This window comes from Typopeltis vanoorti, chromosome 3 (assembly GCF_054136105.1).
Source record: "Typopeltis vanoorti isolate ZY-2024b chromosome 3, IOZ_Tvanoo_1.0, whole genome shotgun sequence".
Lineage (NCBI taxonomy): Eukaryota > Metazoa > Arthropoda > Arachnida > Uropygi > Thelyphonidae > Typopeltis > Typopeltis vanoorti.
Window position 1 is genome coordinate 130963558 of NC_143551.1, and position 14363 is coordinate 130977920.

Genomic DNA, 14363 nt, shown 5'->3' on the forward strand with positions numbered 1-14363 from the left:
GGACAATCCAAGAAATACAGTGCACATAACTACAATCATCCGTTAACGGCAGGGGGTGGGGTGGGGGTGGTAATTGCATTATAACAGATAGAATGCTGATGAAGTTTCATCAGCATTCTGACTTTTTATTAGGTCAAAGGGATTTTGAGTATATTTGTGAACAGATATATTCAACATAACTTAGCCAGTTTTGCTGTAAAAAGTGCCGCATTTGAAGAAATATTAGCGGCATAATAATAAAATATCAAAATTCATAATGCTTCAGAATAACTTGATAATTTTGATAATACCAAAACAAGATGAGACACATCTGTAGAAACTATTTTATTATTATTATTAGAGTCCTTTTAATTTTGAATTCTATAATTTTAATTCTATAAAGATATACTTAATAAAGTTTGTATTTTTGTGTTTTTAAATAAATAAGCTAGTTTCATTTTGTCACAGATGGTTTTCGCTGGACTACCTGAACTTTTAGACTATTGTTCTTATCAATATTGTAAAAAGTCGATTGTAGCTTAAATATTACAAAGCATGTTACATCGATTTTTTACTTAGTTCAAGTCCCATAAGAATGTTGTAAAAATAAACTTGTTTGTCTCTGTATATTTTGGATTAGATATTTTTTTTGAAAAAAGCCCTTTGGAAATTAACTGTATATACTTCTTTAATAAGAATATGTTAGAGTGTTAAAAACAAAGGCAAGGCTTTTCACCGGAGCTGTATGTAATAGATCTACATGGCAGTATTAGAAAGGTTGTTTATTGAATTTTCTATGTATGAGAAAGGCTTATAAGCTCTGTACGTAAACACCTCCACAGTCAGTCAGAAAGGTTCAAACAACTTTCTGATGATCGGCACCTTACAATCAAAAGAAGGCACAGAAGAGAACAAAGAGCGGGCCAAACTTGAAACTTAAGATCAAAGAATCATGCTGAATTCATCAGGGGATTACAAACTTCGTGCGAGGTCTCAGAGAAAGCATAATAAAAGGGGACAGAGCGAAGCATAGGGCTTCCCGGATGCAGAAGTCGCTATAGAGAGAGAGAGGGCTTCCCATTTCCAGACATTGCCAGAGAGGAGCTTCCCAGTTTCAGTCTTAAGAGGCTTTGAGTTGCCGAAAGGAGATGTTCCAATCGCCTGAGAAAAGCTTCCAGGCCAGAGAGGAATCTCGGTTGACAGTTGGTGGCAATTCGAGTTAGTGGAGGCAGCAGAAAAAGGAGGCAGTCGTCCAGGCATTTTTGGCGAACCCAAGCAGAGAAGAAAAGGCGAGACAAATTACCCGAAGCACCTTCGTTCAGAAGTTTTTCTGTTTGCCATGGAAGAATAACTTTTTGCCGGAGCTGTATATGAATACCGTAGGGCGCAGTTCACAGTCCGCTGTTTTATCGATGAGATATTTCTGAAGCCAGATTTCCTGAACAAGATCTGAGATGAGAGAATTGCCTTCGAACTTTTTGTGCAAGACCTTTGACTGAATGTGTGATACAGAGCTTTTGTAAGTTATATACCTTTGTACAATTCCTTTTTATAATGTGTTTTAGTTGGACAATTAAGATTTAGATTAACAGTAACAAGAAGTGTCATTAAGATATACTATTGGCATATTTGAAGTTGATATACAGTTTGTAAAAGTATCTTTGAGAGTTAGCTAACCTCTTTGCAAGTATATTAGAAGTTTAATAAGTGGAAATTGTAAACAGAATAAATAAGTTTTTGAGTTAAAGAAAGTTTTTGCAATCATTTTGAAACAAGTTACAGAGACAACAGAGATTTTTTGTGTGCTGCTGCTATTTGTATTAATTAGTTGGGTAAGAGCAGTTTCTATATCACATAAATAGAGCATTTGAATTTCAACTTTATTGTTATTAATAAATTAAATTGATTTTCAGTTCATTTTTTTGTATATCAAGATTCTAGTCATTTTAGTTTAAAATGTTGAGTAAAAATGGATGTTAGCGAGCATAGCAAGTTATCATTACTATTTATTGCCTCTACATTTTAACTAAAGCTGGAATTATTATGCTTATTACTGCAACTTAAAAAAAATCAAAGCTGTAGTTGAATAAATGTTGTAATTCCATAAATATGATTATTTTTGCTATAATTTTTATTACCGTAAATTCTAAATTTTTATTTTTAGTGAGAATATCCGAACTTTACAGTTCATGAAGTTCCAATTTTTACCTTGCTTAGCAAGCTTAATTTGATTACATTTAAATTCTTTAAAAAAAAAAACTTTCATCGCTAAGAAATAGTTTTGCTGCTGTAAAGGAAAGAGTTAAAAAAAAAAAACGGGAAAAAAATGAGTGACAGAGTTTCACAATCTAACAATGAAATTATGTTACATTGGACAGAAAATTTCCCATGTAATATTTTGGAAATTTATTTCCAAAATATTACATGGAAATTAATTTTGGAAATTAATGAAAGAACAAAAAGCTATTTCGACATATTAGATATGTTTGACATTTTTTTGAAGGAAGATATAGATCAAGACAAGTACAAGACTAGTATTGATAAAATTTTGCAAACTTATGGGACTGATATTGATCCAGAAAAATTTACTGATGAAGTTAAGCAATTTTTAATAATGATAAAGGAAGAAAATATGTTCTTCAATTAAAAATATGTACAAATTTATAAACAATGGGTTAAGGTCTACTTTTCCAAACATACAAACAGTTTTAAAAATATTTTTGACGATGCCTATTTCAAATGCAAGTGCTGAATTGGTGTTGAAACGAATAAAAAATTATTTAAGAAGCAACTTGCACCAAAATAAAAACAAGTGACATGTTGTTATTATGCATTGAATCAGATGTAATGGACTTGATCAATTGTGATGACATTATAGATATATTTGCTAAAACCAAAGCCAGAAAAAAAAGCTTTTTATTTATTACTTTTTTTTATTTAAATTTGAACTGATTTATTTTTATATGTTTTTAAAATGCAAATATATGTATACCAATTGTTGTATTGTGTTATTAAAATGAGTTATTATGGAAATGTTGACTTTTATTTTCAATAAACTAAAAAGATGCCTATTTTTGAGGGCTCATAATAATGTTGCGCCTCGGGCCTCCAAAAGTATAAATGCAGCCCTGATCATGATAGAAGGCTTCAATTTCTTCATCAGTCTGACTTATTGTTTGTGCATAGATTTGTATGATCTTAAGAGTGTATCTTTTTGAGATTTGAACAACAATACTTGCTATTTGATCAGATATATAAAGGGCGCTGGAAAATTGGTGTGTCCACCTTTTTTTTTTTTTTTAAAGGAAAAATTTTACCCAGAACAGAGTTTCTAGATTGACTTTTAACACAGTGGTAGGCTAAGGATGCTGCACGTAGTCATAACATACACAAACACGCACGCGTGCATACACATGCATGCAGAGGTTTCCAAAAAGTAGGATAACACATTTTTTTCTTAATAATGATGCTGAACATTAATAATGTTCAAAAATACTGCCATTGCATTGTGGTGCTACTGTCAGCTCAGCTAATTCCAATTGCAAGATGGCAACTGGATGTGAGCGTGGTCCAAAACAGGTGTCTGTGAAGTTATTTATTTTTTACATGCAAAAGGGGTTTCACCAAGTGACATTAACCATGAAATAGTTGCCTGTATATGGCAAAAAAAGGTGATATCAAAGAAACACGTGTGTTTTGATGTAATGAATTTAAAGCATGCTGCAGTGACATTGATGATTGATATTGGGTGGGTATGCCTTCATCGAGCTGAATAGAAGACAACATTTTGCACATTCTTGAAGACCAGTCAGTGAAACTATGTGAAATTGCACAAGTGGTGAACTTGAGCAAGTCCACTCTACAAAATTGTTCACGATTCCTTGGGTTTTGAAAGGTGTGCTCCTGCTGGGTGCCCTGACAATTGTCAGAGGAGCACACACATAGGAATGTGTGTGGAAAATCTTTTGGGATAGAGCAAAAAAAAGGTGAAGACTTTCTTGTTCATCTAGTCATAGCAGATGAAATGGGTTCATCACTTTACTCTGAAGAGCAAACAGGACTCCTGTGCCAAAAAAAAATTCAAAACTGTTCCCAGTGTCCAAGAAGTCATGACCACAGTGTTCTTTGGATTGCCAAGGTGTTCATTGTTGCCAATCAATGCAAAGTTTTACTGTGCAACGTTCGACAAACTGAAAACTGACATTCGATGCAAACGACCAGGACTCCGGATAAATGGCATGATTTTCATGCATGAGAATGCTAGTCTACATACTGCATAAACCACTTGTGAGTGGTTGCACTATAATCATTGGGAAATTCTGCCACAAATCTTCTCAAGAAATACCTTCCCAGATTGTATTTCACTACAGATGAGGAAGTTCATCAGGTGGTGTGATGTTGGTTACTGGGTGCAGGCACGGACTTCTTCAGTGCTGGTATTAATAAACTGATCTATTGTTGGGATAAGTGCATCAATAAATTTGGACAATTGAGAAGTAGTGCATGTTTACTTATTTCTTGGGATATAATTTCAACTTCCTGTTAATAAACATCCTGGAAATAACCTTGTATATATGTTTTTTTTTTTAATTTACACATGCAATAGGTTGTGGAATTGGTTGCAGAAACTTGTAGCATGCTGTCAGGATGTTTGGACAAGAGACTGGGAAGAAAAGGAAAAAATCTATTGATGTGCGTGCACGAGCACACAAACACACACACATTTGTAGTCTTTGGGAAACATTGCATGCAGAGAATAAGACGTTGTTACACTGAGTACCATCATTAGGTTTGAAGTTGGACTATGAATGACCATCATCTACCTTTTTGTTTTTACAGGATTAGAGGAAAGCAAAGAGGAGATATACCATTTTTGTAGAATGGCACCTATGAAAATTCCTGTAAACAAGATATAGGCAGAATATCAAGAGGAAGTGGAAAATATTGTCAAAAGAAGGAAGATTACCAGAAGTTCTACATGCGTGCACACACAGACACACACACACACACACACACACACACACACACACCATTATTCTGTAGGGAAAAATGACTATGCAAGATTGGAAAGAAAACTGGAACTATATTACTAGAATGTCTGAAAAACTGATTAGAGTGAAGTTGTGATAGGGCAGGGTTGGTCAGTATTTCGGTTTGCAGGAGCAATGAATACCATAGATGCTAAGGTAATTAGGCAATGGGATTGAAGGTAGTTTGAATATTATATATTTTGAGATGGAAAAAAAAATTTTTTTAGTGATGTACCCACATTGTAAGCAATCATGATGAATTTTTTTCTGGCAGTTTAGATTTTGGGGAAGAATGTAGTGTAGATTTTGTTAAGGGGGGGGAAGCCCTAACTGTCGTGGAGATGATTGATTTCCTTGGAGAGGCTAGTATGGTCTGAACTGATCAGTGACAGAAATAGCTGAATTAATTACCAAGTGATAACCTATTAAGTTTCAACCAAATAGAGCTAATGCGTTGGCTGAGGAATGTGATAGAAATCAGGTAATTGAACTAAAAGTGTTCAGGATATTAAGAAATGTCAGTATGAATTATTCCATGGGATTGGATGAAATATAAGACCATTTGTTATTACAAAAGTGCAAGTTATGGGTTACTGGCAGTATCTTTAATTTGTTTAATCTAATTCTCACCACTCGCAGAGCCCTAGGGAAGGCAAAGTAGTTCCCATTAGATGAAGTTCACATTACATAATGGAGATAGAGTCCCCATTAGAGAGATAATAAAGGGAGATAGTATCTTAGCAGTGGTGTTTGACATATTGGAAAATTTGAATATTGACAATCAGCAGTGGAGAGATAGAATATGATACTTATGCCAGATAGAATGACTTTGTGAAGGGAAGGTATTTTCTTTAGTAATTTACTCACTTTATAAAATATAGTGACATTTAAGCTTAAGGAAAATGCTTCACCCTGACATTGCTAGATTTTGTGGAGACATTCAGCAGGTTACTGTATGAACTCTCTTGTAGTAGTAACATGTTATCCTGTATTACACTTATGGTTACATTGCAGAAACTGATTATGATTATTTAACTGCTAACTCAGCTATCTGACTAGATCATCCAGAAGCCACAGAGATATTCAGCTAACCCTGATGCAGCAATCTAGACTTAAGTCATTTGCTTAAAGAATAAGAGTTAAAGTACACACTCATTATACACACTCAGGAATACAGTGCATGTAGGAATACATGCACTGTATTCCTACAACTGAGAGATAATCCACTCTCATTTTCTTGACTTTCATAATATGAAAGTTCTAGGGTAAATATATAGGAGCATTTCATGTCTAAATATGTTGTTATTGTAGTGGATTATATGAACTGAATTTGCTATGCATAATTCTGAAAACAAGTTTACATCATAAGCTTATTTTTAGAATTGTAGTGTTCCTGATTTATGCTCACACTTAGATCCACACTTCACAGCGTTTGAAATTGAAATCCTAAGAATAAGTTGGTCAATCCTTATTCCAGGACTATCTTATGTCTGTAGATGTGTGTGTTCATCGGGCTGGTTTGCCTCTTCTGAGGGACACAAAACCAGAGTTTCTGGGTGAAAAAACCTTCTACCCCTATATGAGACTGGCTAACTCACCTTTAGTTGAAAGAGACCAGATAAAGGTTCCTCACAACATGGATGGAGATCGAACCCAGGTATTTCCAACCAAAGGGCTATTGACTGAGCCCTAGTAGCTCTATTTTAGTGTTATGAATTATTTTGTTTATCATTGTTGATATGATTGGATATCATATACAATCTTTAGACATTCAATTTTGGTCAGTAATACTGATGTTAATAAAGACTCTTGGAGGGGACTGGAAAGGCTTCACTAATTGAACAGCTTCATTCTGGCATAGTGAAATTGAATTTAGCATAAGCAATATCCAAGTGCTATTGCATAGTTTTATAGTTTATTCACACATTCCAAAATTACAAGTGGTAGTACTTTTAACTTATGGTTGGTATTATGGCACTTGACAGATTATAAAATGTGTAACATTTTTTTTTTTTTTTGTGTGTGTGTGTGTGTGCGTTGAGAATTCTGTAGGTGATCATAATTATCTTAGCTTTTCAGTGATTCTCTTATTGTAAAGTTATTAATGATTTCTGAGATAGATTAGTTATTTTAAGAAGATTTCATTAGTTTAACTGCTCTAAAATAGAAAGTAGAGTATATCTGATGGGTTGCAGGGGGGGGGGGGCATGAAGTACAATAAATTTGCTCAGCAGAGAAGATTAAAACAGTTTCACATCATTTATAGAGCTTACATCATCTGATAGAAAGGGTGTTATGAATGTGATGACTACTCCTTTAAATTCATATTCCTTAATCTTAGTATTGTATGTTGCTAAAAGAAACAGAGTGAATTAATCTAAGACATCCCAGTATATATATTCAGTTAGATTAAAAAATACAGCTTTAGATATATTGTTATTTATTATGCTTATGTTCTTTACTTCATCTTTAATATTTAGAGTGGGAATCGAGGAAGTTCTGGTGATGGAAGCAGAAGTTTATGGCCCAAGAATGGGGGGTAAGCATCTGTTTTTAAATAAAAATAAACATAATGAAAAAAAAATGTCTTAGATATATAAAGAACTAATTATATAGAAATAGTGGATATTAAAGATCCAACATTATTTCAAAGCCAAATATATGTAGAAACTTTGGAAGTTTTGAAATTTTGTCCAGAGAGCTTATGCATATACAGTCTTTGGCATCACAGTTGCCTTAACTTTCCCTACTTAAAAACATGCTCAAAAACTGTTTCTTATGAATCTCTGCACTCTGCCCCGTCACTATGCTGAACTTCAGCTCAACACAACCAGAGTAAAGTACCACCAACATGCCAAGCCTTTGCTCAGCGAAGCAGCAGGGAAACCACCAGAGTACATGGGCATACTTTTTTTTTTTTTTTTTTTTTGTAACCAGAAAGAAAGCATAAAAGAGCAAGAACTCTCATTCTTCAGAGACCAGGAATAGCATGTTCAAACTGTTCTAACCATTTAAAGACACCTGTTCCAAGTTTTCCAAAAACTTGGAACAGGTGTCTTTAAATGGTTCTGTCTAGAGTCTATAAACTCATCAGTGTCTCCATTAGGGTCACTGTCTAAGTAGCTGACATTGCCCAAAGAGTGTCACTATCTGGAATCTGTCAAACTCCACCTGACAAGCAAGCTGTATCTCAGCCCAGCATAACACAGCCAGAAACATCTACTGCCACTAAGCCAAGCCTTTACTCAGTGAGGCATCAAACAAGCCCTTAGAGTATATGGGCCTGCCATTCTAATCAGAGACCAGGCTTCAGTCTAGGTAGATGCTTTAAGAGAGCAAAAAAACTCTCCAGTAAGGCAAGGCTACTCATGTTCCAAGACCATACTTTTTGGCAACCAGGCAGAATCTTTAAGAGAGCAAGAACTCCCATTCATTTCCGAAGCCAGAGAGTTGTATATTTCATAAGCAAACTCTCAGTTGGTGCATAATAGTAATTTTCAAAGAAAGAGCCATGTGCCTTTATTTTGGTGAGCTAAATTATATAGAAATAGTGGATATTAAAGATCCAACATTATTTCAAAGCAGAATATACGTAGAAACTGGGGAAGTTTTGAAATTTTGAGCAGAGAGCTTATGAGAATACAATTCTCTGCATCGAGTTACATTAGCTTGCACTGCATAAAACACATGACACTGCCCAATCTTCTGTATATTCACCTTTTATTATGAAGGTTAATATTTATTATTTCTAAAGATGTACAGATTAAATTGGTAGTACTGACAACATAGTTTAAAAATGGAGCTGTGTGATGCTCTTTGCTACTGTTAATGATAACCAGATTTTCCTGATTACAATATTAGTAGATGTAAGGTGATATTGTAGTTTTAGGATGGAGATGGTATTGTGCTTGATTTAATCATCACAAAAAATTAATGACAAATTAATTTTTGCCAAAAATTAATGGAGATGTATGCACTTCTTCTGTGCCATAATGTAAGGAAAAATAACCAAACTACATTCCTGAAGAATGCCATCTAGTTCATGTGGTCGGGTACTCTTAATTATGGCACTGAGGTCTTAGGATGAGAATATCCAGATTTGTATGCATTTTATGCAACCTTATTTATTGCATTTGGGATTACCTGCCCAAACACTTATGCTGTAATTTTTTGAAAAGAGTATTTTAGACAAAAAGTCAGTGTAGTGGAAGAATATGGTTATTGTCAGTGAAAGATGCTGTTTGGGATAACAGTCGAAGCAGCTAAGGCTATGTGGACAGTTTATTATGTCTCTTAATTACTTGTATTTTTCTGGTATAAGATGGAAAAACCTGAATTTCTAGGAGGAAAATTTGTACCATCTCCATTGGTATGTGTGGGAGGTGGAGACAATAGCAGTAAATCTAGAAAACAAATTTAGAAAGATTTGAAGTGGGGAGTGTTAAAAGGGAAAGGCAGAGTTGGTTTTATTATTGTTATTACACAGGCAACGCCTTGGAGTCTGAAGTCTCATTGTGGTTGGTGCACTGAACTCGGCAAGTGTTTATCATCATTTGCATAATACATGTCATAATTCTCTGAAGCTTTTCACCAACTGAGCACTCACAACTGACTCTAGCTGCTCATTCACTGCTATATAAGTGAAAAATCTAGTTTTAATTCCTTTGTTAACCACACTTTTACTCAATTTCTAGTGGCTAATATCTTGTTTCTTTCCTCTCTCCCCATTCATGTACTGAAAACTGAAAGCAGTGAAAACTTTCTTCTATATCAGTCCCATTAGTAATTTATGTTTCAATCATATTCCACCTTGTCTGCTTATTAACCAATGTTTGTAATTCACAGATCTTTTATCTGTCTCCATAGGAAGCATTCTATAAACCTGCTTCTATCTTGATCACATGCCTCTGGATTCTCCCCATGTCTCCAAGAAACTGAGATGACCATATTTGCACACAGTAGTCCAGATGTGTTTTTATCAAGATCTTCTAAAAGCTAAAATAACTATATTTTTACCTTTGTCAATGTTTTCATTAATAACTGGGGATTTTATATGATATTCCACCTTTGCAATGTGCTTTCTCATCTTCATCTCCTTGTCCACCAGTACCCCACAAAATCTCTAGTCTCATACAGATTTCCTGTTGTATAGACCTGGTATTCTTTTCGTTACAGAATGTATTCTTTTTTGGCTTGTCTACATTTTCTTGTAATTTGATTTTTAAGATATTTGTATTTGGCAACATCTTCTTTAACAGCATTTTTATATTTTCTTCTTTCATCCATAAGGCCAAGTATTTCATCTGTTATCCAATGTTTTCTCGTTTCTTTTTTTGCATTTTTCAGTAATTGATTTGATGAATTTGTAATTAACTCTTTAATCATGTTCCATTGGTTTTCAATATATTATTCTGACTATTTATGTTTTCTGGAATGTTATGATCAGTTGCCTCTTGGTATCCTCTCTTTACTTCTTTACTCTTTAATTTTTCAAGGTTCCATCTTATTGGTTTGTATCTTTGGATTTGTTTCCTATGTTTCAGTTCTGTTTTCATTAAGACAAGGTTATGGTCACTACTAATGTCGGCACCTGGATAGCTTTTGCAATTTTTTATTTGGTTTCTGTATCTTTTCTTGACCAATATATAATCTATTTGTTATCTATTTGAATCCCCAGGTGCTTTCTAGGTGTATCTTCTTCTTTTTGGAGCTTGAAATAGTGTATTTGCTATAACTAACTGGTTTTGTGTACAAAATTCTATTAATTGCTTTCCTCTTTCATTCCTATGTCCAAGACCAAATCTTCCTGAAACATTATCATTGCTCTCTTCTCCCACTATAGCATTCCAATCTTCCATTATTATTGTATTGTTTCTGTCTTTAAAGCTGCTCCAGATTTCTTCTATTTGTTCATAAATTTCTTCTATTTCTTCATCGCTATGTTGTGATGTTGGCATGTAGACCATCTCACACACACACACACACACACACAATTAACACCAAATGACAACATTAACTTGATCTATGGACAACTAGCAGAATTATTCCTGGCACTACGTATCAACAGATACGTAGATGATATTCTATGCATTGGTAAACCCTCACACATCACCGCCTTACAAACATCCCTCACCATGGAAACAGAACAAATCCATCAATTTCTTAAACCTGACATTAATCAGAAGCAATAACAAAATAGCTACGAAGATATTCCACAAACCTACACATATCGGAAACTACCTCCATTTCAATTCATACCACCCATATTCCGTTAAAAAATCAGTCATCCTATCACAATTTATCAATGCTTACAAATTCTCAACCAATAGTAATTATCTTAACACGGAATTAAAGTATTTAACACAGGTTTTCAAAAATCGCAACTATCCTATACATCTAATAAGTTACGCGAACAGTACGGCAAAATCCGATCATAACAATAATACAACCAAAACAGACTTCCCTACACGTATGGTCATCAAATTGCCATACATCCAAAACACATACAAAGCCCACAAATACATTTTCAAACACACGGACTATAAGCTAGTATTCATCACGAAAGAAAAATTAGCAACTTTCCTAAAACCCACTAAATCTCTCACACACAAAGAAATATTCGAACACCACAGATTTTCCTTGTCAAAAAGACTGTGACATCACCTACACTGGCTCTACAATTAGGTCTTTATGGATTAGACTACAAGAGGTAGTCTAATCCATATTAGACTTCAGGGATTACAATATTCCCATTCCGGAATATCTGAACACAAAAAAACATCGCAACATCAAAAAGAAAAATAAAGCACAGAGTACAGGGAAGACATAAATTGCAGCTCACGCCCTTAAACTGAAACATATCCCCCAAATCGACAAGGCCATAATCATAGACAAACAAGACAACGAAACAATGCTTAGAATATCCGCAACTATTGCCATAAAATGCGATAATATTGCCATAAAATTTCCAAATGTTGGACGATCCAGAATTTACAAATTAAGCCACGCCTCTGTCCATTTAGCGACAACAAATGTCCTTATTTGGCAGATTCAACATGCAGTCATGACATAGCCCTACACTCATTACGAAAATGTTCTGATGGTCAGTCGACCGAAACGGTCTGCACCCTGTTAATGCTCTCCCCTGCCCCAGTTTCACCCCCAAATAAGTGCCCTTAAACACAATAATATATATATATGTATATATATATATATATATATATATTTGACAGAATGATCATTGACTCGGTTAACATACATAGTTTTATGAAAAAAAATTGAATGACTAGAACCGAGATTTAATTAAAAAGGTTTTAATATAAACACACTACTAGTTTCGGCCTGTAACAGCCTTCTTCAGGTGACATTATAAAAGAAAAAGAAAAAAAAAAAAAAAGAAAAAGAAAAAAAAAACACTAAACATTGAGGGTTAAAAGACTATGAACAACATAGACAGTCTTTATACATAATTAACATTAAAACGTTGTAGTTGTATTTGAAGCTATTCTTTCATTTGTTGCATTGTTGGGAGAGTGCGTGCTTGCTGCATCACGTGAACGCCAGTACATGATTACAGCTGAATGACTGTCCGGGAGGTTGTAGCTTAAGTTGTTATTTAGATGAACAGGATTGAAGATGATTTCTCTCGATTCCACAATTTTTCTCTCTATTTCGTCACTGCAACGGAAGATGTTTATAGATTTTTCCCAGCAGACTTTGTGACTTTGGTTATCATCATTAGGATTAGCCGAGAAGAGGATATGACTTGATAATGCACTTGCTCGCTGTCTCTTGTAAGTAATGTCTCTCATGTGTTCTTCCATACGCATTTCGACAGATTTGTCTGTCTGCCCGAAATAAGGAATATCGCAGTCACATAATATTTTATATACGCCAGGGTATTTGAGTTAATGATGACAAGGTTTTGGGTGGCTAATTAAGGAACGGATCAGGTCCGGTTACTTCAAATTTCAAGATAATATATACAAACAAAATCATGGACTGGCTATGGGTAATCCTTTATCTCCTATTCTTGCAAATATTTACTTAGAAGATTTTGAAACCAAGGCTATCTCTTCCTTTATTTTAACACCTAAAGTTTGGAAACGTTATGTGGATGATGTCTTCATTGTTTGGAGCCATGGACATGAATCCCTTATGGTTTTCCTCGAACATCTCAATAGCCGACATCAAAGTATTAAGTTTACTGCTGAGCTTGAAACGGATAATTCCTTACCTTTTCTTGATGTCAAACTGACTCGCTCTTCTGCTGGTAAACTAAAAATATCGATATATAGAAAACCCACACATACCAACAGATATCTGCACAGTCAATCCCATCATTTCCCTCCTCATAAGCTTGGAATAATTTCCACCTTGGGACATAGAGCCCGTTCTCTTCTTGATGATCCAAATGAACTGCTTACAGAAATAAACCATCTGAAAACTTCTTTCGAAGTTAATAGATATTCCAAGAAAATCATTAACAAATTCCTTCTTAATCCTCCCAGACATCACTCAGAAGAAACAAATAGATTCAAAAGCAATATATCTATTCCTTACATAAGTACCGTTTCACATAAATTAGCAAAAGTTCTAAAAAAATACAATATCAGAACCTTGTTCACTCCACTTCCAAAGATCCGTTCCTTAATTAGCCACCCAAAACCTTGTCATCATCAACTCAAATACCCTGGCGTATATAAAATATTATGTGACTGCGATATTCCTTATTTCGGGCAGACAGACAAATCTGTCGAAATGCGTATGGAAGAACACATGAGAGACATTACTTACAAGAGACAGCGAGCAAGTGCATTATCAAGTCATATCCTCTTCTCGGCTAATCCTAATGATGATAACCAAAGTCACAAAGTCTGCTGGGAAAAATCTATAAACATCTTCCGTTGCAGTGACGAAATAGAGAGAAAAATTGTGGAATCGAGAGAAATCATCTTCAATCCTGTTCATCTAAATAACAACTTCAGCTACAACCTCCCGGACAGTCATTCAGCTGTAATCATGTACTGGCGTTCACGTGATGCAGCAAGCACGCACTCTCCCAACAATGCAACAAATGAAAGAACAGCTTCGAATACAACTACAACGTTTTAATGTTAATTATGTATAAAGACTGTCTATGTTGTTCATAGTCTTTTAACCCTGAATGTTTTTTTTATAATGTCACCTGAAGAAGGCTGTTACAGTCCGAAACTAGTAGTGTGTTTATATTAAAACCTTTTTAATTAAATCTCGGTTCTAGTCATTCAATTTTTTTTTTTCATAAAAATATATATATTTATATATATATTATTAATACAAAAACCCAGTTTTCCAAATTTATTTTTCCCGCAT

The 14363-nt window shown here is 34.5% G+C and overlaps 1 protein-coding gene across 1 annotated transcript in view; it reads left to right on the forward strand.

The window, feature by feature from the left end:
- unc-13 (protein unc13 homolog) overlaps positions 1-14363 on the forward strand; it is a 1156644-nt gene that overhangs the window by 381500 nt on the left and 760781 nt on the right. The window contains exon 10 of the mRNA XM_090416011.1: positions 7490-7548. Coding sequence (XP_090272137.1) covers positions 7490-7548 — 59 coding nt within the window. The remainder of the gene's footprint in view (positions 1-7489; positions 7549-14363) is intronic.